A 24508-nucleotide genomic window follows, 5' to 3' on the forward strand; every position below is an offset into this window, starting at 1 on the left:
CTTTTAATTCTCTCTTAACTCTTATCACCCTAAACAACAACAATAACAACAGCAACAACAAAATAGGAGGACATTTCTTAAGAGTCCTAATCCAGCAAAGCTTTTCTTTTTTTTAACTTTCTTTAGGTATTCTGGAGTTTTATTTCTTCTTTGAAATCTCAGTCACTCTTTGTCCTATTTCTCTTTTTGTGCTTTGCGTATACTTCTCTCTTCTTCTATCCTTGCTGCACTCAGAACACTGGAGATCAGTCATGACCTAAATTGTATTCATTCGCATTGCTTACCATACAAAGGTGTATGGGCTTCCAGCCTGGCCTTCATTTTCTCATGCTTCTGGATGCTGGAAATGAAGCAGGGGTAGAGGCTTTTTTTTTTTTTTTTTTTTTTTTACTGTTACTTAGATGGCCCCTGTGTTCCTCTATCTTTCCAGGAAAACAATATCTCTGATCTTTCTCCCTCCTTTTGCCTAAAAGGTTCCCTCATCTTTCTGATTTGGAACTCATCCTCATGACTTCATTGGATTTTAATTACCTTTTTTTTGTTGTTGTTGGTCGTGGGGCTTGAACTCTGGGCCTGGGTGCTGTCCCTGTGCTCTTCAGTTCAAGGCAAGTGCTCTACAACTTGAGTCACAGCACCACTTCTGGTTAATTGGAGATAAGAGTCTCACCGACTTTTCCTACCCTGGACTGCTTTGAACCGTGATCCTCAGATCTCAGCCTCCTGAGTAGCTAAGATTACAGGTGTGAGCCACTGGGACCTCACCTAATTACCTTTTTAAAAGTCATCTGTGGAAATATCACCCAGCTACCCAGGGGGTTTGGCCTTTCACAGCTGAATTTTTGTGGGAAGGGATTCAGTTCATTACATAGAGGGAATGGTATATAAAAATGTTTTTGAAGTCTTTCAGCCTTTGGGCTTTGTTACTTTAAAATCAAGTTTCTTAGCATTGTAGTAATGTAAGGGAATGGAATAATTGATCATATTTTGTATTACATAGCATTTAGGCTGCGCGCGCGTGCACGTGTGTGTGTGTTATACATATGAAGGCTGGGATTGTGTAGAGTGCTTTTCTCTCTTGGCATGATGCATGATGTGTGTTTCCCAAAGAGGAATACTTGTCTGGGACCCACTGTGAAAATTGGTCTTGTAGAGCAGTGAGTTCTGAATTTGCTCATCTCGGGATCTTGGGTGTTAATAAGACTTGAACTGTTTTTTAAGAAAAAAAATATTCCTAGTCAGTTCTACAACGTTGACAAACCTATTTGATCTTGTTTCTTGTCCTCTAGCTATTTTGACAGGGCCATAGACGACTGGAAACGGTTCCATTGCCACATCTCTGACCTCACGGTCTGGATACGGGAGGCTGAGGAGTTACTGGCTGAGACTTACGCTCCGGATGGCAGCCTGGACCTGGAGAAAGCCCGGGTGCATCAGCAGGTGAAGAGATGGCCGCCATGGCTTCATGGTGCCAGCTTGGGCTGGAGAGGCAGACTTCAGGAGGAACCAAATTCATTCATTTGTTCATGAATGATTTTGACTTTGTGCCCCTATTCTAGTTTCCAGTGTCAAAATTTAAAGGAAAAAAAAAACCCTCTCATGTACTATTTATAATCAGCATTTTAAAGTTCTCTCTCTCTCTCTTCCTGCCCCCCCTTTTAATGAAAATTTGAGATAAAATTTGCTGAGAAAACAATATTCTTTTTGGAAAAAATTATTTTTAGAATGACATTAGCAAAATTCTGTACTCGAAAATAGGAAAATCCATGCATAGCTTACCTTGTTTTCTGTCCCTAAATAGACAGGCATCTCATTTTCCTTTGCATGCTTGAGTTATCGTACGTGTAAATTATTCTGGAACTACAGAAGGGCAGCTGCTTCTGTGATTCTTTCTCCATCTTGAGAAACTGTAATATAATAGCAAAATCAGTTCTCAAAATAGTGGGTCTTTAGGAATAATGGTAGACATCAAACAAAATTTCAATTTTTCCATTGTTAAAATATTTCCTTTTACTAAGCTATACAGTCTGTTTTCTCTAGAAGATTCATGAGCTTTAAAAAGAATCCTTTTTTTCTTATCAACATGTTGAGATTTTTTTAAAAAAAGTTACGTTTTGGCAGTTACCAATAAATGTTTAAATTTGACTTTAAAATACCCTTGTAAGCTGTTAGATTAGAAATTGGCAGTACAGTGTAGCAATGTCAGAAGATGCACAGGGAGGTGTATTTAGATATGGCAGGTCATAAAAGTATAGGGTAGTAAATGATTTTGTTTGCTTTTGTGTTTTGTTGTTGTTGTGCTTATTTTAAGCATTTGTTTGGAAGAGCATTTGTTTTGGAAGAGGATGAGCAGTTCCCTTTAATCAAATGTGATTGATGTACCTACTTGGCTATGAACAGCTGATATTTGTTTTATGTTATTAAGCTGTCTTATTTCACAGTTTTTGCCTGATGACACTCATGAGAGTGAGTTCCATTTCAAGAAAGACTTCTTTTCCCATGTTCCTTGAAATGTAATTAGGTTGCTTGGAAATGTTTTGTGGACATGAAAAGATTCTTCTGGGAATTCGTTTCTGTAACACCTCCATTTTGGGTGGGATTATCATGAAAGCACACCATAACTGGGTAGTGGGAATGAAGCCTGGTGTGTGTGCTGTCTGTAACAGGACCTGGAGGAGGGCATCAGCAGCCACCAGCACAGCCTGGCAGCCATAAACCGCATCTGGGACAGCTTTGTGCAGACATCCTCCCCTGGGAAGGGAAGCTTCCTGCAGGACAAGGTGGCGACCGTGAACCGCTGTTGGAACTCCATCCTTGCAGAAGTGAAGGGCCGGCAGCCAAGGTGATACTTCAGCCATGTTCTTTGGGTAGAGAGATGAACAGATTTCTGGGAAACTTTCTTTCTCCTCCCTCTTCTCCTCTCCTTCTCCTTCTCCTCCTTTCCTTTCTTCCTCTTTGCTTCTCCTTTCTTCTTCTTGTCTGCCCAGGCTGGCTTTGAATGTTGATCCTTAGATCTCAAGTCTCTTGACTAGCTAGGATTACAGCATGAGCCACTAGTACCTGGCTAGATTTGTTTTTATCATTAGTGTCATCTTTAATTCAAATATAATACTCATGATAATGAACTAATAAAATTTATACACTTTTTCTTGTCTTGTTCTTTCTACTTGTAATTTTTTTAGTTTAGTGCCTTGCCTCACTAATACTTTTTGACTTGTAACTATAGTAGAGCAGTATTCACCATTTGATGTGGGAATTTGCCCTATAATGATGCCTTTTTATGTCATGCAGTACTCAAAGATAACTACATGTGTTTCCTTATTTTAGATAAGGACACTTTTTCATCTCAAACAACCTTCTTGTCAGGCCAGGTGTTGGTGGCTCATGCCTATAATCCTAGCTACTCAGGAGGCTGAGATCTGTGGACTGTGGTTTGAAGATAGCCTGGGCAGGAAAGCCCTGAGCCTCTTACTCTAATTAACAACCAAAAAGCTGGAAGTGGAGCTGTGGCTCACATGGTAGAACACTAGTCTTGGAGTACAAAATCTCAAGGACAGTACCATGGCCCTGAGAGTTCAAGTCCCAGTACCAGCGCAAAATTAAAGACAAACAAAAACCCCCAAAATAAGTTCTATTGTTTTACATAGTAGTAAATTTGTTTCTCTATATTAGAAATATGTTATTATTAATGAAAATTTTTATTAAATTATATACAATTTTAAGTTCAATTTTTACTTAAATTTGTATATAACTTTAAAAAAATTTTGGTGCTGGTTTTGGGGCCTGAAGTCAAGGCCTGACCACTCTCTCAGCTTTATCTGTTCAAGGCTAGTGCTCTACCAGTTGAGCAACAGCTCTACTTCTGGCACTTTTTGATATTTAATTGTAGATAAGAGTCTCATAGACTTTCTGGACTGGCTTTGAACTGCAATCCTCAGATCTCAGCTTCGAGAGTAGCTGGGGTTACGGGGTGAGCCAATGGAATCTGGCACATTCCTCTATAACTTTTATGATGAGAAGATAAACTTATGTAAGAAAAAATTTAACTTATTTTCATAATTACTTAGGAATATGGTACTTACAAATCTTTAGTAAGAAAATATTTATGTTACTATTAATATTAGTTGTAATTATAAGCTATTATTGGGGGGGGCTATTTAATTAGGGTTTCCCAAACAAATATGTAATGCTCTGCGTCAGTATATAATTTCTCTTAATGCTTTTCCACAATCCATTCTTTTAGGCTGAAAAAAGAAAGTCAGCAGGTGATGGAATACAGGATGAAGATGGACGAGATGATTTGCTGGGTAAACAAGGCTGACAATACCATGCAAAAGAAGTCAGCCACTGAGGCAGAAGCAAACTTGGCAGAATTAGCAGTAAGTGGCCAGTTTATCTCATTTTCCAGTGCTTTCTGATACAAGAAGAGTTCACTTGAGAATAGAATATTGCAAGACTGAAGAAGAAAAGGAAAAGAAACTTGAAAGAAGATTTTTTTGTTTTGTTTAAAGAGCAGTTCATTTTGGTCTTCCAGAGATAAAGTTCTATTCACATTAAAAATAAATACTTGTCATGATGGTCTCAGTATTAGAGCAGAGCTTTATTTTTAAGCTGATTTAAATTAATTTAACAGTTATAGATTATAGTAAGACTGGGAAGTATAGTTTTTGCATTTAAATTTAGAGAACTATTAATTATAAAAGTTGAGTTTTGCAGACAAACTGAGCGTGGTAGAGTTTCCTATAGGCTTACAATCATGGTTCTAGTAATGAGGTTTTTTCAACCAAGAATAGCTTATAACTAGGAAAGTATGCAGTCTACAAAATGCATTCACGTACGTAGTTATATCTAAATATTTATAAAGCTTATATCTGTATTTGTATTTTTTTGTAATATTGAGTAACTGTGGAACAAGGAGAATAATAAGCTTTCATCTTTATTTTAACAACAAGTTGTGGTCAGCCACTTGTAGCTCATGCTTGTAATCCTAGCTACTCAAGAGGCTGAGGTCTGAGGATCAAGGGTTGAAGCCAGCCTAGGCAGCCCCCGCTCCCCTAGGCCTTTCTCGCCAATAAACAGTCAAAAGGCAGGAAATGGAGGTGTGGTTTAAGAGGTAGAGTACCAGCCTGAGCCAAAAAGCTGAGTAAGAGGCCCTGAGTTTAAGCCCTAGCCCTGGCCAAAATAAATAAATAAATAAAAATAAAAGTTTGCATGAGAAAAATACTTATTTTGAAAAGAGATTTGGTTTCTGAAGGACTATATTTGAGCTATTTGGGGAAAAGAACTTCTAGTAATGATGAAAATATTATGAGAAAAGGGTTCTTTAAGTTTTCTTCTCAAAATGTAATGTCTAGTGTCCTTTTTAAAGATGTTCCTTTTTTAAAAATAATTTGAGGAGGGTTTAAATGGTGGTAGCAAGATGGAGTTAAGAACTGAATGTTAATGTATTAAATATTCTATAATATATAGTAATATTATCTTCTTGAGAGACAGCTCTTGCATAGGAGAACACGTTTTAGTCACTGCGTTCAGACCCTGTCATTTCCTTTGTTAACATTCATTCAGACTTCTTGCAAGTTTATTTTCCATTTAAGAAGCTAAAGGTTCACATTTCAAGGTGTTCCTTCCCAAGAGTTTCCTGGTCTACTGCTTCAGCTTTCCCCTGGAGAATAGCCATCTAATTACACCTGTCTTCTTGACCTCTTTTTAAGGAATTAACCCAAGAGTTGGAAGCACAAGCAGAAAAGCTCAAATGGCTGAACAGAGCAGAATTGGAGATGCTCTCAGATCAAAGTCTGAGTTTACATGAAAGAGAGAAACTTTCAGAAAGCCTAAGAACCATAAACACCACGTGGAACAAGGTGAGCAGATAGACTTCCTCTACCATATTTCCCTTATTTAGCTATTTCATGATCAAACAAGTGTGATCTTGCTGTTATTTACCTTTAAGTCTATCCAAAGATGGGCTCACTTTACTAATGCCCATTTGTTTTTTGCTAATTTATTAATTAATTAATAAGTTATTCATTTATATGTTTATTTTTGTGCCATTCTTAGGGCTTGAACTCAGAGCCTGGGCACTGTCCCTGGGTAGTGCTCATGAGTAGTGCTCTAACACTTAAGTCACAGCTCTACCTCCAGCTTTTGTAGTGGTTAATTAGAGATAAGATTCTCAAGGACTTTTTCTGCCCAGGTTGGTTATTAACTGTGATCCTCAGATCTCAGCCTCCTGAGTAGCTAGGATTACAGGTGTAAATCACTGGTGTCTGGCTTAATTCTTCTTCTTTTTTTAAACTAATGCTTATTGATGATGTTTACAATTCTTCTTTTCATCTTTTATAGAGACAAAGAGAAGTTGAAGAATGCTTTTTAGTTTCAATAGAATTCTTCAGGATAAAGGATTTCTATATTATTTAATACATTAAATAAATGATGAATGTACATTGGTATTAGGCAACAAAATGCCTGTACTTATATTCTGAAAATAAACACCACAGAATGGTTTCCCAAAATTTTATGTGATGCTTCACACACATGTTTATTTTCACTGGCATTTGTCACTTCATAAGATGCTTATAGGGTCCAGTGCAATGTCATGACACCATTAGTTTAGACTAAGATGTCAACCTTTCCTTCAAGCGATTACTTTGTTGTTGTTTTCAGTCTGAATGGTAGAAGGTAGATGAAGTTACAGGTTTATTTTTTATTTAGCCTTCTAGTCCATTCTGTGTCAAAGCTTGAGGTCTTTGTGGGGCAGTGAATAGCAGTGGCTCTGCCCTTGGCTTCCATTTGCATGAATCTCATGTCATTTGTTTTCTCTTTTTTTTCCAACTTATCCATGTGGATGTATGTTACGTGTGTAAGTATGCCTGTCCCCCAGCTCTTGGGAGGCTGAGACAGGAGGATCTGAAGTTTGGAGCCAGCCTAGGTTGTGTAGGAGAACTTCTCTCAAACAATCAAAGGAGGTTATCCAGACTCTTATAATATATATATATATATATACACACATATATATAAATAGTACATATGTATATGTGTGGGTATATATGTGTGTGTGTGTGATTGTATACACACACATATATTTAGATCCAGCTCTCTCTCTGAGTGGGACGTATTGTCAGAAGTCCATCTTAAGGTTTATGTATGAATTATCTTAAAAAGAACCCTTCCCCAAACAGTCCAAACCAGCAGCAATGCTTCCAAGTCCCTGACATTGTCTTCTCCCATCTGCTTGATGGATGGTTTAGTTTGTGGATGCCTAGATGATTACATGTGGTCAAGTAAATAGAGCAGCATTTTGGAAATGATTGATATTGTTTCCTGTAGAATTCCTTCCATTTTTCTTAAGTCTGAAGTGTATTGTAAATGTGACCACATCTTAAGTAGCCCTGAAACCACTGATGTCAGGCTACCATCACCTTTTGTCTTGATAACTGCGGATGCCTCCTCCTGCTCTTCCCTGCTTCCTCTTTGCCCTTTGTTGGTCTGTTCTCAACAGAGCTGCCACAGAGGTTTATGAAAACAGAATCTAGCTCCGGAAACTCCTTGGAATAGTCCCCTAATGATTTTCCATCTCATTCGGAGGAAAAGCCGAAGTCCTTACTGTGATTTATATGGCCCCTCATGGCCTGGCCTCTCGTTACCACTGACTTCATCTGCTGCTGCTCTCTACAGACAGATGTGTCTGTGTTACTCCACAGATTGAGTTTGGCTGGGTTCTACCAGAGCTAACCTATTTATTTAACACAAAGGATGTCAGTGGCTGTTGTACAGAAAATGGTGAAGCGGTCAAGTTTGGGGGCACTGGGTTAGGTAACATCATTGCATAGACTATTGCATAGACTATTCATTCCCACTGAAGAATTGAGTTTGCTTGTTGTGCTCCATGTACATATTGAGAAATACTAATCTGGGCATTTCATTTATTCCAGGCTGATTTTTAAGGGATGCCTAGGTATGGGTCAGGTAAAGACGGAAGGAAAGAGCATTGTAGGGAGAAGAGGCAGTGTGGGAAAGGGTCTAGAGGAAGCAGTGCGCACGGTCCATCTGGCTCTTGGAAGTAGTTCAGTATATGTTGAGTTGAGCAATACCTTTAGGGTCCAGATCCTCACAGTCTCCCAGGCCTGGAGCTCCTGGAATTGAAGCCTCATTTTGACAAGAATCTATAGCTTTGAGGATAATAGGGAGCTACTGATGGTTGAAGCAGAAGAAAGACCCTGTAGCCACACTGCAGAGATGTGTGGGTCAGTCCTAAGAGCAGTTATAGAAAGATGGGCTGGAGGCTTGAGAAAAGTTCACAAAAGGGAATTCAGGGAAAATAGAGACAAGGAATTCTGATTTGGCATCTCTACACATCCCATCAACAGAGAAAGGTGAACTGAGTATATGTGATTGGGAGTCCTTTTCTTTTTCTTTTTAATTGTGTGGTTGATATGCAGACGGGTTATAGTTACATGAATCAGGTACAAATCCGTATAATAACGTCTCCCATTCTTCTCTCCCAGTCTTTCCCTCCGAATCCCTTCCATAAAATAGCCAGTTCATTTTCCACAGAGTGTCTAGTGAGTATTGTTGTTGTCTTTGTTCATCCTTGTTCTCCCTTTTATGGGACGTCCCTTCCCCTCCCAAATACAAACTAACGAGACGAAAGGAAAAGAAAACTAAAACAGCAACAATGGCAACTAAAGAATGTCTCTTGCTTCCTTTTCTTGGTGTTCATTTCACAGACTATTATTTTCTATGATCATCTGTCCAGAGCTACTGAGCCTTTGTCCACCACTCCTATGCACAGCCTTCTTTGGCCTCTGTAGGTGAATGAGTAGGTTCCTATATAATTTATCATGTCCCAGTGTTAGTTATTTTAGTCATTCAATGTGTTTACTTGTAGATTTCTAGGCACATTCTAGTTACCCCAAGGTAAATGACACCATTGGAAAGTAGGACTTGGGGAAACATTCCAAGGTCAGAAAACAAAGCTATCCTGTGGAACGCTAGTATTTGATGGATGAACAAAGAAAAAGGAGCTATTGACGGAAATTTAGAGAAATAGGGAGAGAAGTCAGGTTTGCAGAGTATTAATGGCATTGGGGGGTGGGGGCGAGCAGGCATGTGAAATAGTGTCTCAGCCGCTGAACCATGGAGCCAGTCCGCAGTGGGAAGGAAGGTGCTCATTGAAGCTGAGGTGTTGGGCGAAGGAAAGCAAGCGGCAGCACGCTTACTGAGAAGAACACCTGTCTTTGGGAGAAGTGCAATCATGTTTATTTACAGAGCATCTCCCCCCCCCCCCCCCCCCGACTCTGTTCTGATGCTGTAGATGTGCAGAGAAGTTCCTGGCCTTCGGAAGCCTCCCCTCCCGGAGCCCTGCTCTGTCTCTCAGACAAGGATTGCTGGTAAGATACCATTCATTCCTTCACAGATTATCGTCATAGGAAAAAAATGATCATATGAGTCTCGTATATAAGCCAGAGAAATTATTGAAAAGCAGCGTGCGATTGTGATTTATTACTATCCTTCAGTAATTGGAAAGGAACATCTTTACATAGTGCAGACCTCACTGGCAAGGTGTTTGCTCTCGTGGTGACACTCCATCTTTGTCTGGATGAGACAGGCAGCAGGCCACGGGTCCTGCTGAAGGAAGGGAGGGAATCTGGAAGGAATCGAATGGGTGTGTGTGCAGCCTCCGATGTCATCAGTATAACCTGCCATGTCAACAGGTATTTGGCCTGATGGTGGGCGCTCATCGTGCCTGAAAATAAAAGGGTTAGACTTTGGAAGTTCTTGGAGGCAGGATGCAAACGTTTAGAAAGATCTTGCCTCCTAGGGAAACCATACACTGGTAGATACTGTTCCTTTAGTTGTGGAGAAAAAGAAACCGTTTTCTCACCATCTCTGTTTTCTCCTTCACTACTGTGCTAATGAAATGAAGGGCCCAGCACCCTAGTCCCTGTTGAGCATGCCACCTGTGTGCTTGCTTTCTGCTGAGTCCCCAGGTAGAACCTTAGATGGGCTAACCCCAGCTAACCGTAACCCAGGGCTAGCCACGGCTGCAGATTCCTCTTAAACTTAAGCCTCCATCTTCATCCCCGGCTCTTCTCCTACTTTCTCCTTTCCACCTGCTGTCTCCTCGTCCATTGCTGCTTCGTCCTTATGTCTCTTCCTTCCTTTTCTTTTTTTATTTCAACCCTCCTCTGTCTCTGAGGAGTTCAGAAAGTGCTAAATGACAGATTCAAAATTTTTCAGACATTTCAAGCTTACTGAGAGCCAAGTGTCTGTTCTGTATTACTTACCTTTGCCAATACCTTGCACAAGAGAGAACTGAGGCCAGATTGGTTTTCTGTTCATATTCAAAGCACTTGACTTATGGACAGTTGCTGCTCTCAAATCCAATTTTAACTGCAAAGAAGAGATTGGATGCATTTTATAAAACCAGCAACAGGTTTTCTTATTTTCATAATATCATGATAGCAAAAGAGCAGAGAAAATTTGAATCTATGAACTATAAAAAGTTGGCAAGAAATCTATACCTTTCATTACATGTGTAGTTCATTATTCACACTGTAATCATCTCTGGGACAGATCTGAGACTGGATGTCAATCTTAGTGTATCTTCTCCCTTCCTATACAATATTTTAATATTCTTTTAAGTTGGTTTAAGGCCAGGTGTTAGGGCTAACACTCATAATCCTAGCTACTCAGGAGGCTGAGATCTGAGCATCATAGTTTGAAGTCAGCCCAGGGAACAAAGTCCATAAGACTTACCTCCAGTTAAGTCAAAAGTGGAGCTGTGGATCAAGTGGTAATACTCTAGCTTTGAGCACAAAAGCTCACGAACAGTACCCAGACACGGGCAGCCCTAGGACTGCCATGTATACCTGTGTGTGTGTGCGCACATGCGCACACACACACACACACACACACTGTATTAAGTAACCAAATTAAAGACTTTAAATTATTCTCTCATTTAGTACTACTGACTCTATCTAGATCAGAAATAACATCTGTTATTCTGAAGTGGCTGTTCTTACTCATCAGGCAGTCTCTCCTCCTTCGCTTCTCCTCCCAACAATCAGCATGCCCTACCTGGATGTATCTGTAGTTTTCAACACTATGGAAAAGGTTTATGTAAAGGTGTTTTTTTTTTTGTGTTGCTATTGGGTCTAATACCAGTACCTGGCACAAATTCCTTTATAAAGAATAAATTTTAGGCTGGCCCCTATGATCCTAGCTACTCAAGATGTTGAGATCTGGGGTCATGGTTCAAAGCCAGCCCCGGCAGGAAAGTTTGTGAAACTCCTATCTCAATTAAAAAAAAATTCCATATGTGGAGTCGTGGCTCATGTCATAGAAAGCTATCCTTGAGTACAAAAGCTTAGAGAGAGTGCTCAGGCCCTGAGTTCAAGTCCCAGAACTGGCACACACAAAAAAAGTGAAAGAGAAAAGAATACATTTTAGGAGTAATACTTATATCCAGCTGGAGGAAAGAGTTAAGTAATAAATAGTGAATAGATGACTGGAGTATTACGTAGGTATTTACTTTAGCATTTCTTTTCCTTTTTTTTTTTTTTGGTCCGGTTGTGGGGCCTGAACTCTGGGCCTGGGCGCTGTCCCTCAGTTCTTCAGCTCAAGGCTAGTGCTCTACCACTTGAGCCACAGCGCCACTTCCAGCTTTTTTCTTTTTGCTCATATGGTGCTGAGGAATCGAACCCAGGGCCTCGTGCATGCAAGGCAAGCACTCTACCACTGAGCCACCTGCCCAGCCCTTACTTTAGCATTTCTTAATAAAATATGCTCATATCATGAGGTTAAGCGAGGAATAGATAATCATGAATCAGTTTAACTTAAGCAAAACATCTTGACCAAATAAAATAATGCTTTTAGTTTTCTGGTAGTTATAATTTCTATAGTTTTATTTTTTTTTCTCAGTTATCTGTGAGTTGTGTGAATTGGCTTTATGGCTACAAAAGAAGTGGATATTATTGGATTTTTAAATATGAAAAGAAAAAATAAATTCGTACAAATTTTTTTGACCAAGCTAGATTTTACTCAAGCACACACATCTGCATATCACCTTACACCACCATAATTGTATCCTTGTTGACTTATTCCCAATTGACTTTTTTATTTCAGTTCATTCTAATGTCCAAAAGGTGGCGCTAGTATCATCCGCTTCAGACATCCCTGTGCAGTCTTATCGAGCCCCGGACATCTCGGTTCCTGCTGATCTGGATAAAACCATCACAGAACTAGCAGACTGGCTGGTATTGATTGACCAGATGCTGAAGTCCAACATTGTCACTGTTGGGGATGTGGAGGAGATTAATAAGACAGTTTCCCGGATGAAAGTAGGTGCTGAGAGTCAAGGCTTTCATACCACCACCACCCCACAGACCTGGTCAGATGACCTTGTTTATACTAAACTCTGGGACAAAAAGGTTTTTAAAAAAAGTTTATTTGCTGGGCACCAGTGGTTCATACCTGGGTTCTTAGGTACAAGGAGGCTGAAATCTAAGGAGCCCAGTGCAAAGCCAGAACAGGTGGGAAAGTCTGTAAGACTCCAACAAACTAGGAAAAAGCCAGAAGTGGAGGTGTGGCTTAAGTGGTAGAGCACCAACCTTGAGCAAAAAAGCTCAGGGATAGTGGATAGTGCCTTGGCCCTGAGTTCAAGCCTCAGAACTCTTTCACTAAACTCTCAGAGAGTGACTTTTCCTGAATTCATAGGATCAAGTTTACTAACTAAAGCTAAAGACTCAGTATACTTTTAAAATTGAAGATATTTGTATACATACAAGCTGATGCCACATTTAATGTTTGAAGTGATATAGGATCATTTCCCAAAGTATTGTTTCAACTTAAGGTTTCACAATGAGCTTATTTCATTTCTGACTTTAGAGATGAGACTATACTAGAGTCATTTTATTGCTGTGCATATACTGTCCACTATATTTGTAAAGGATGGGCACCTGTGGCTCATTCCTATAATCCTAGTACTCAGGAGGTTGAGATGGGGGGGGGGGGGACGGTCACAGTTCAAAGCCAGCTCAGGCAAGAAATTAATCACCAAAAAGCTACAAGTGGAGCTGTGGCTCAAGTGATAGAGCACCAGCCTTGAGCAAAAACCTAAGGGATAGTGTCTGTGCCTTGAGCGCAAACCCTAGTACCGTGCCCCCTCCCCCAGCCCCCCAAAGAAAGCAAAAGAGACAAAGACACTTTGAGAATTGTTTTTTCTTTTTAGTGTGTGCTACCTTCTGGGCTTTGTGTTGTAGAGGATTACTGAAAAGAATGTTTTGGATAGAAATGTGCAGTAAGATCACAGTGCTTAAGACTGACTTATAAATGCTTAATGTCAGTAATCTTAGGCTTTTTGCATATTTTGCTGCACTTGCTTCTTTAAGTGTCTCATGAGGTAGGTGCTCTTATGATTCCCCTATTAGTGATAAGCCTGAACTTGAAGAAGGTGGGGCAGTGAACGGGCTAAGGGGATACGCTTCTGTGGCAAGACTGGGTCTAATCAAAGCCACAGAGCGGTACAGGCTACCTGTGAGACTAGCCAGCATGAATGATAGAAGCGGGCTGTGGGATTAAGTCATTTTACGATGGGGTGTCAATTCAACAGGGCAGTCTAGGAGTAAAGGCATCTTGATCAAAGTCCCTCCTTCTCTCATTCTCTTGAGTCTCTCCATCCCCACCCATCCATCCCCTCGAATTACCTGCTTCCATTTTCACGTGTGTGCATCGAGTGTAATGACATCTCCCCCCACCATTCCGCTCTCAGCTATCAGATTTCAACTTCAGGAAAGAATGCATGGCATAGCTCGTAAACACTATAATAAAGACTCAGATGGGAAGGCTGGGGTCTGTGTTGGAGTGAAGAAGTGGGCGGGGGGCGGAGAGAGGGAGAATGAGACAGGAAGCTCAGGTTCAGCAGCCTTCAGGTCATGCGCAGTCCTGTAGATTTGGTCTGTGTGCAGTTGGGACCGTCGGCCTCTTTCTCCTCTCTTATTTCTTTTTCTTTTCTGAATTGCGGCTGGGAACTGGTGATAAGAGTGCTTTGCTTTCGTAAGGAGCCGCGGATGGATTGGAGGCAGGAGCTGCTTACATCAAGGAGCAGAGTTGTTTCTGAGGGGCTGGGAAGATGGCTTCGCAATCAGAGGAGTTAAGAAAGAGGAGGCATGGGTGTGAGAGGGCTTTGGAGTGAGTTAGGTGTAGATTTATTGTTTAGAGGGGATCCTTGTGCCATCGGGAAGGGAGGGAACAGAAAGGTGCTCCTCCATCAGGAGTAGAGCAGTGAGGAACACCTTTAGGAATATTGCTTGTTACTGGGGGTGTGACTGAAATGTACAGAATCAGTGGATTTCTCAGGGGAACGAGCTGGGAAAAACACCTGAGTTGTGTTTATGTATTTATTTATTTATTTTTATTTTTAAATACTTATTTTTCTTAAGTAGTTGTACAATAGGGTTTCAGTTCCAGAAGACAGGTTATGAGTACAACACATCCTTTTTTTTTTTTTTGCTGGTCCTGGGAGCTTGAATTTAGGGTCTGGACACCATTTTGTGCTCAAGGCTAGTGCTCTACCACTTGAGCCTGAGCCCCACTTCTGGCCTTTTCTGAGTCATTTATTGGAGATAAGAGTCTCAAGGACTTTCCTGCCCCAGCTGGCTTTGAAATGGGATCCTCAGGTCTCAGCCTCCTGAGTAGCTAGGATTACAGGCATGAGCCACCAGCACCAGCTTAGTACGATGCACCTTAATCAATGTTACCCTTTTCAGATCATTCTCCCCAATCTTTTCCCCTCCCATCTCTATCCTTAAGTTATACATAGTTCAATTTACACAGAACAAACATTGAGTATAATGATTGTGTTTGCCTACTTTTCCCCATTCATTTGTGTCTTGTTGCATCCCCTCCCCGCCCCCCCCTTCCCCCCTACACACACACACACACACACACACACACACACACACACACACACACACACACACACACACACACACACACACTTCAGCTTCCTGGTATTCATTTTGTTAGTTGTTCAGAGGAATTGTATCAGTGGACTCCTACCCTCAGTATACCAGCCTTTACTGACTTGTATTTATTGTCAATTGTCTTTTCTAATTTTTCTGGCTATCTATAAATTCTATTATTCCAACACTTGGTTTTCCTGAAATTAACACCTCCCCCCCATCAATACTAAGAGACACAAGCCATGTAGAAGAAACATCAGTTTCCTGTCTAAGATAATTTAATTCACAGTTACTCAAATCGGCATGTTTCCTTCTGTGTAAGTGATACAGCATTTGTTATATGAGATACAGAACAGATACACCTGGCAGTGGTACTGATGACTGCTGATGTTTCTAGAGCATTTTCAAACACAGTGGCTTTGTTGGTTTGAATCAGGGTGTTGCTCTGTATTCCAGATTGCCCTCAAATTCTGCATCCTCCAACCTCATCTACCCTAGTATTGGGGGTTACAGGTGTGTACTACCATACTAGGCAGAAGGAACAGTCTTTTAACTGAAAGGTACCTAGTTCAGGTGGTTAATGAAAAGGACTGAAATTTGAACTCAAGACTTGTAGTCCAACCCAGGTACCCTTTCTATGGCACTTTGAGGAAAACAATAACACTGATGTGAGCAGACCTGCTTGGCATTGTGAGGTTTATCATCCTCGAGCAAAGTGACCTTCCTTCCTTACCATTTCTCTTCCCAGATCACAAAGGCTGACTTAGAACAGCGCCATCCTCAGCTCGATTATGTCTTCACATTGGCACAGAATTTGAAAAACAAAGCTTCTAGTTCAGATCTGAGAACTGCCATCACAGAAAAATGTAAGTTTTTAAAAAAATTGTCATTGTTTAAAAAGATAGGCACCATCATCCGCTTTTCCCAAACATACATACACTTTCAAAGACTCAGCAAATTAGAAATTAGTCTTGATATTTGGTATTCTTATAAACAATAGTTTTCTCTTCTTGTATTTTACTGTTTGTAACCATTGTCACAATTTCCTTACAAATTCTTAAATATTTCTTACAGTCAGTCCTAAGATATTAATGGTACTTTGAAGCAATTATTTACATGTTGGAGTTTTTTTTTCCTCTTAAACTAGAAGTTTGAGTGTCTGTATGTGTGAGTATGTGGAGTGTGTGCCACAGCACTGGGACTTGAACTAAGGCCTGGGTACTGTCTGTTAGCTTTCTTGCTCCTAGCTAAGCACTCTGTCCTTTGTGCCATACCTCCGCTTCTGGCTTTTTGCAGGCTAATTGTAGATAAGAGTCTTATGAACGTTCCTTCCCAAGCTGGCTTCCAATCATGATCCTAAGATCTCAGTAGCTAGCATGAACCAGTGGTGTGAGCCAGTGGTACCTGGCTTAGGATTTCTTTTAAAGGAACCAGAGCAACAGGATTTAGAGAAACCTATAGAATGTGAATCCTTCTGACACTGCATTCTCTTCACTAAACCCAGGTGCCATCATGCCCTAGCTCACCTCAAAAATTCATTCACACTTGCTTGTGTATGCCTATGTGAGTTGCACTGATTTGGGGCTACATCAGTGAGACATGGGAATTAAGCAACAACAAAATAATAATACAAGATACAGCGAATGAAGAGCCCAGTTTGGACTTCGCATATGAGTTCATCACCACTCTGAATCTGTGTGATATTGAGAATAAAGTTTCATTCCCTAAGAATGGCATTTGGGGACTGTTGCGGTCGGCTTTAATTTCCACCCCCTCTGTTGCCCTTGGCCCCATTGGGAGCTATTCTGTGCTATATATACTTTTTGTTTGTTTGTTTTTTACATGGCCTGACATTTCCTGGTCCCTGCTTTGGCCTTTTCTCCCCAGGTGAAATTCTACTCAGCATCTAAAATGTCATCTCCCCTACTTTGTGAAGTCTTCCCCCCACTTCTGTCCCCAGTGGACCATGTTTTCTATCTTTAGTTCATGCTCTAGACTTCCTCCCCATAACTTTATTGTAGACTCTACCACCCTTAGATTTCTGTCCTTTGCATGGTATTCACTTTCTGGCCCTTGGGCCTCCCGAAGAGCCCCATTGGAATTAGATACTTAACACATACAGGTAGGACAATGTAAGCTGGGAGAATGAAGTCAAATCTGCCCTAAGGGGAGAAAGTCAAGTCTTTGCAATGATAGGTGTGCTTTGCTTTCCAAATAAATGTGGTGGCTGGGAGGTTACCCTGGGAGATTGAGTAGCCAAGGACATTTTCTCGTTGGGTGATTCTCGGGCTGATTTTTTTTCCCCTAAAAAAGACATTCTCTCCTTCCTTCTCCCTCTTTTTTTTTTTTTGGTTAATGGACAGTGATTAATCATGCCTACTAGCAGGCTTTGGAGTGACCCTATTTTCCTTCCCTCGGCTAGGGACTTCTTTTGTTAATGGCACCAAACTTTACAAAACCTTCACATTGTACAAACTTAAATTCCATGCTACTGTCATCTGATGTCTTCTTTTTCTGTTTGCCCCATTGTTTCATCAGAACTCATTTTAAGGTTTGTTTTTTATAAGGGTTTTCTTTTCTTGAATATTTCTCTCTTCCCATTTAATGATCCCTTCCTTCCTTCCTTCCTTCCTTCCTTCCTTCCTTCCTTCCTTCCTTCCTTCCTTCCTTCCTTCCTTCCTTCCCTACCTCCCTCTCTCCCTCCGTCCCTCCCTCCCTTCTTCCCTCCCTCCCTCCCTCCCTTCTTCCTTCCCTCCCTCCCTTCGTTCCTCCCTCCCTCTTTCTTTCCCTTCCTTCCTTCCTTCCTTCCTTCCTTCCTTCCTTCCTTCCTTCCTTCCTTCCTTCCTTCCTTCCTTCCTTCTTTCCTTCCTTCCTTCCTTCCTTCCTTTCCTTCCTTTCTTTTCTTTCTTTCCCTCCCTCCCTCCCTCCCTCCCTCCCTCCCTCCCTCCCTCCCTCCCTCCCTTCCTTCCTTCCTTCCTTCCTTCCTTCCTTCCTTCCTTCCTTCCTTCCTTCCTTCCTTCCTTCCTTCCTTTCCTTTCTTTCCATTTCCTCCCCTGTTTAGCAAGTACATGGTCCTCATTACTACCTATTAAATGGAAAAGCCTCTTAACTGGAGGATACTGAGTTCAAAGTCAGCCTGGATTACGGAGTGAGACCCTATCTCAAAAAGGAGCATATCTTCTCTCTAGCGTAGTGGGCATGTACTCAGAATTGCTAAGGTAGACTTGATCGATCCCCGTTCTCTCTATTTGTAGATTGATTTATGATGCATTCAGGATCAGGTATCTCTCCCTATCCTGAGAGTCACTTTGGGGAATTCTTTTCCCTGCAGTGGAGACAGTGCAGAGCCAGTGGGACAGCACGCAGCACGGGGTGGAGCTGCGGCGGCGGCAGCTGGAGGACATGGCCGTGGACAGCCTTCGGTGGGACGACCACAGGGAAGAGACGGAGGAGCTGCTGAGAAGATACGAGGCGCGGCTCTACATGCTCCAGCAGGCCCGCAGGGAGCCGCTCACCAAGCAGCTTGCTGACAGTCAAGTAAGACGCAGCAGCCAGTGCTTTTGGGGGCAACAGCATTTTATGGGACATAATTCTTTTCTTTCCTTGGTTAACTGGACCTTGTCATGATGTTTTTGTACTGAGATTCTTGTAAAGAAATTGATCAAGAATGTTTCTTGAGAAATTTCTGGAGGTAAAACAAGGAGAAAGGATGCATTTTTATAAATGGAATCACACCCTCCCCATGAACCAACATCTAGAAAGAGAACATTTTTGGGATTATCAGAAACCTCAGTTAGTCTCATACTTAAAACCTCTACCCTAAAGGTTATTTTATATTTACAAAATTTCCTGGGATTTTCATCTGAGGTGCAGTTGTAAGTCAGGTAATAAGTTAGTTCTTTTGTCCGTTTGTCTGTCTATCTATCTTATCTTTTTGTGCTGGTACTTGAATTCAGGACCTGGGCACTGTTCTTTAGGTTTTTCGCTCAAGGCTGTTTGTTGTTCTACCACTTGAGCCACACATCTGCTTCCAGATTTTTGATGGTTCATTTGGGTTAAGAGTCTCATGAAGTTTCTTACCTAGGTTAGCTTCAAACTGTGATCTCAGTTCTTAGCCTTTTGAGCAGCTAGGGATTGCAGATTTGAGCCGCTAGTGCCCAACTTTACTTCCTTTTAATTCCTTTGTAAGCACACTATTTTATCAATATTAGGTATCTTTTTGTGATCACTTGTAGAGTTGGTGATATTGAACACTTAAAGTATTTCCAAAGTGTTATTCCAGTTTTTCTCTGTAGTCTTAGAAAATACTCTTGAAGGTGTGATTGGGATATTATATTTTGGTGTAACACTTTATTTGCCCTTCAGGTAGCTTAATATGAACATATACATTTATGAGGAATATTTTAATAAGGGATATATGGGAAACAAAATCTTTATCTGGAAAATACGCTTTTATTCTTCACAGATGTGTACTTTGCAAAGTTCCCAAGTAGCCAGATCTACTGGATCTGAGTTGTTTTGTGTTTATGATACCTGTTGATTGTTTCCACCAAATGACTCAAGAGGAATGAAGGTTCTGGACACATCATTAGGGGAATTGAAGTTAAAAGATATGATGGTTCCATCCCTATGTTCAGAATAAGTTGGTCCTTGGAATCAGCATGCACAGATTTAATCAGTCATATTTCATGTACCATAAAGTTACCCATAGCCCATCATCCATAGGTTTATGGATGATGGTGTTTGTTCTAAACATACACAGACTTTAGAACATTTTTATATTATTACTCCATTTAAAAAATATAGCATGGCAACTATTTCTGTAGCATCCTAGAGATGTTTAAAAGTTATATGACGTTGGGTCTAGATTATATGCAAGTGCTGCATCATTTCTACGTGGCACTTGAGCATCTGGGGAGTTTGGTGTCAGTGGAAGAAGAATCCGGAAATCACTGTTCCACAGGTACTAAAGGAAGAGTATTGTGTTCTAGTGAACAATGTGACTCTTTCTTTCTGAGATCTTAGGCTGGGTTCTTTCCTCTTGGTTGCTATGAAAAGCATGATAAGGCATTCAAATGTCAGTTAGATTAGGTGGTATTAGACTGGATACCTAAAAGGAGTAGAAAGGTATAGTGAAGAGACCAGAACCTCTGGGCACAATCAGCCCTGGCATAATGGTGCCTTGTATGCTACCTGCCCATCCATGCGGTGGACTTCGTGAACACGTTCCGTGATGGAGATGAGAGACAGATTCTGCCACTGTGCCAGTCATCACATGCAGAGGAGCTGTCTGTGCATTGCTGTTGGACACACATGGTCCGTACGAGTCAGAAGTGTAGCAGGAGGGATAGAATGACACATGGATTTTGAGGGAATGATCATTTCTTAAATGTCATCTGCTGTGAATCTGATTCTTAAGACATTTTTCCTTTTTGCTTCTAGAATTATTTTGGGTTGAGCTTATATACCAGAATTTTTCCTCTAATGTCCCCCCTCCCCTTTGGGACATCTGGGTGTGAAACCTGTAAAAATGTCCTAAGTGTCTCAGTGGTGAGGTAATATTTGTTGCTAGGGAATTCTCCGGGTCTAACAAATGTTTCTCAACTTCTGTCTTAGCTGTTGCTTCAAGAGCTGGGTCCCGGGGATGGCATTGTCATGGCGTTTGATAATGTACTGCAGAAGCTGCTAGAAGAATATGGAAGCGATGACACAAGGAATGTGAAAGAAACCACCGAGTACTTGAAAACATCGTGGATCAATCTAAAACAAAGGTAACCTGCAGGCCTTGCCAGTAAATGACTATCTTCAGGTTCAGGGTTTGATTGCTTTGGCTTTCTTTAGAAGCAGGCCAAGTGAGTGACTGCTAGAAGTTTAACTTAAAAAAATTCTCTACTGTGATACACTGACTCAGTAATACCAAACTTAGTGTAGAATTGTGTGTGTGTGTGTGTGTGTGTGTGTGTGTGTGTGTGTGTGTGTGTGTGTGTGTGTGTGTGTGTGTGCATGTGCGTGCGTGCGTGCATCTCTGTCCTGGGGCTTGAACTCAGAGACTGGGAGCTGTCCTTGAGCTATTTTTGCTCAAGGCTAGTGCTCTATCACTTGAGCCACAGCTCCACTTCTAGCTTTTTGAAGGTTAATTGGAGGTAAGAGTCTCATGGATTTTCTTGCCTGGGATGATTTTGAAACACGATCCTCAGACCTGAGCCTCCTGAGTAGGTAGGACTCCCAGCATTAGTCACCAGCACTTGGCTACAATGTCTGTTTCTACAATATATACTTGAATTTCTGTTATGAACTTTTTCCCTTGAATATTATGTATTTTAGTTTTCTTGAGGCTTGTAGTATTATCTGGAATAGATTTTGTAGTACTCTTGTAAGGAACCCACGTATTTAGAGACACCTTTGGATAATATGATTACTAATTTTGTAGTGATTACTTATTTCATAATGAGTAAAGCTGACAATATCAGAAAACTTTATAACTCCTGGTGATATAGTCTGGCATTTAAGTACAACTTGACATGAAAGAATGTTCTATATTACTTGGTGTTATTATGAGTTAGAATCTATTTTTTCTTTTTCTTTTCAGTCCTGAGGATTGAATGACCGGCCTCACACTTGCTAGGCGAGTGCTCTACCATTTGAGTCATGTTCCTAGTTTATTTGTTACATTGTGATCCTCTGCTAAGAATATCCTAGACATATTCTAGTTATTACAAATGAGGGAAACCATACAGCCTGTGTTTCTTTGGGTCTGGCTTACTTTGCTTACTAGAATTTTTTCCAAGCCTAGTTTATTTGCTACAGGTAGGGTCTTCTAGTAATTTGCCTGGGCTGGCCTTGAACTTTGATTATTTGAAGCCTTGACAGGAGTTCTAAAAACCTCAAGAAGAGCATCATGAGCCCAATGACATGGCTAGCTTTACCTTAGACTCTGGAAAATATAAGAGTAGGGTAGCAAATATAAAACTTTGTGAAATGTTAAAGCAGAATGGTTCTAATTTAGTAGTATTTTAGTACAACTTTAATATTAGTAAAGGTTGTTTGCCTAGATTAAGGATCATATCAGTAAGGCAGGGAAGAAGGTTAATTAAAAATAACTTGAACACTGCCTAGTCCTTAAACATACTCATCCATTTACAAAAATTTCACATGGAAGAGTTATGACTTTGTTTTTGTTACAAAACATTACCAGAAAAATTGATCACTCAGAAGTGAGCGTCCTGCTTTATTTAGCACCCCAATTTCTTTTTTGCTTTCCTTTGTAAATATTTTAAGACAGCCTACAGCAGTACTTAGATTAGATGGAAGAGGCAATTAAAAATGAATTATATTCCAAGGACATCTTTCATTTATCATAGCCAAGACAGCCACAGGGCTGAAGTTTTATTATGGTTACAAGTAGTTGTTCTATTCTATTTTCTTTCCATACATTTTGGGGGAAAGAAGTAATTATATTAATATTCAGTCATGATTTAGATAATCTTGTTATTAGGACCTGAGAAAATACAGTACAATGGCGGTTTAACATATTCCCTCATGAATGACAATTCAAGTTCTTATATATTGGGAGTTTTTTTCTTTTTTTCCTCTTCTCATTTTCTTTTCTGGAGGTACTGGATTTTGAACTCAGGGCCTCACATGTGCTTGGCAAGAACTCTACCACTTGATCTTGATCTATGCCACAGTTCTACAGTTCTTTTGCTTTTACTATGTTTTTCAGAGAAGGTCTCGTGCTTTTGCCCAGTTGTGCCTTGGTGAGACTGTAAGAATGGGCCATTATACTCTACTCAAATTTTCTTTTTTTTTTTTTGGTCGGATGTGGGGCTTGAACTCTGGACCTGTGCTGTCCCTCAGCTCTTCAGCTCAAAGTGAGCGTTCTACCTCTTGATCCACAGCGCCACTTCCTCAAATTTTCTTTTTTTAATGAGTTAATATTTACAACTTTTAACTATTTTGAGTGGACTTCTGTTTGGTATACATAAATCATGTTTTGCTTCTTAAACAATTTATGGGAGATGCTATTCAGCTTCTTTTGAACTTTTGACTTTTTTTTTTTTTGCTTCTGAACTCAGGACCCGGGCTCTCTCTCTGAGCTTTTTTACTCAAGGCTAGCACTCTACCACAACTTCTCTACCACTTGAGCCACAGCACCACTTCTGAATTTTTAGTGGTTAATTGGAGATAAGAGTCTCAGGGACTTTCCTGCTGGGGCTGGCTTCAAACGTTGGGCTTACCGTTGCCCAGTGTGTTTTGATATTATTGCAAAGATAGAACTATAAATGACTTTTCAGTTTATCCAGATCAATGTTTTTCATTTTTTTTATTAGCTCTTCTCTAAGGATCCTTTGAGATTCTCCCTCTCCAATGAGGGTTTAGTACTTTGATGTATCTGTTTCTGTGTTGCATAGTTATTAAGCCATTACCCAGGATCACAGAGTTCTCCCGATGGAGCTGGGATTGGAATTCAAGTCTTCCACCTGTAGAGATAGATTCTTTAACAAGAGTTTTATTTTTCTTCTTTGTTGTCTCAGTGTCAGCTATGGCTCGATCTGCTTGTGTCCCCGCCGCTCTCATCTGTCTGTGCTTTCTCTTACTGGGTCTTACTCTGTGTTGAGTTAAGCACTTCCCTGAGTAATGTGAAGCTCTTCCAGCATTTGACCAGTGGGAAGACTCTCTTGGTCATTGGGACCATTCTGAAAGGTCTGTGAGGCCTTTGCCCTCGGGCTCTGCTCCTCCTCCCAGGTGGATTCCTCATAAACATCATTGCTAGCCAAATGTGGGAGAGGCACAGAGGTACAGGCGCATGGGATGATATTAGTGGAAGGCAGTATTTGGATTTTAATATGTGCTTCCAAGGAAAAATTTTGTATGAATTGCAATTGACCTAAATAACGTGACCATTTACAGCTACAGGTCCCCAGTCCCTGATCTGTAATGGTAAAATCCTGAATAGCTCTGATAACAAAAAGCTTTGAGTTGACCTGGGGCTATTTAGTATAGATTTTATGCCACCAAGTATGAAATAGCCTTACTCTGGCTGCACAAATAGTATTGTGTTGGGTTGTTACCCTAGTTCTACCAATGGGTAATCTTTAACGTGGAAACATTTATGTTCAAATGCATAAAAATTCTTAATTCTCAAATACAACTGACCCTGGATTTTTGGGTGTGTAGCAACCTATGTCTAATATTTCTAACTAATCTTCATATCTTGACAACTGCCTTTTTCACTTAAGACTTCCTGTTCCTTTGAGCTTTCTTGGGTGAGCTAGTAAGAATAGCCCAGGCTGGTGTGGAACTCATGATTCTCCTACCTCAACCTCCAGAGAGCTGGGGTCACAGGTCTATGCTACCACACGGCACCTTGTATCCTGCTCACCCTTGTTTTTAATGTATATTTTGGTGCTGGTACTGGGGCTTGAACTCAGGGCCTCACACTGTTGCTTAGCTTTCTACTCAGGATTGTCACTCTATCACTTGAGTCATACTTCCACATTTTGTTTGGTTGCTACTTTATTGGAGATGAGATTCTTACAGACTTTCCT

General features: G+C 40.6%; 1 protein-coding gene across 3 annotated transcripts in view; it reads left to right on the forward strand.

The window, feature by feature from the left end:
• Utrn (utrophin) overlaps positions 1–24508 on the forward strand; it is a 425153-nt gene that overhangs the window by 183352 nt on the left and 217293 nt on the right. For all 3 annotated transcript variants that reach the window (XM_042693071.1, XM_042692992.1, XM_042693156.1), the window contains 9 exons: positions 1287–1437; positions 2664–2839; positions 4241–4376; positions 5709–5858; positions 9311–9386; positions 12124–12338; positions 15709–15826; positions 18292–18497; positions 20577–20731. In XM_042693071.1, coding sequence (XP_042549005.1) covers positions 1287–1437; positions 2664–2839; positions 4241–4376; positions 5709–5858; positions 9311–9386; positions 12124–12338; positions 15709–15826; positions 18292–18497; positions 20577–20731 — 1383 coding nt within the window. The remainder of the gene's footprint in view (positions 1–1286; positions 1438–2663; positions 2840–4240; positions 4377–5708; positions 5859–9310; positions 9387–12123; positions 12339–15708; positions 15827–18291; positions 18498–20576; positions 20732–24508) is intronic.

Source organism: Dipodomys spectabilis, unplaced genomic scaffold (assembly GCF_019054845.1).
Source record: "Dipodomys spectabilis isolate Male_0828 unplaced genomic scaffold, ASM1905484v1 ptg000001l, whole genome shotgun sequence".
Lineage (NCBI taxonomy): Eukaryota > Metazoa > Chordata > Mammalia > Rodentia > Heteromyidae > Dipodomys > Dipodomys spectabilis.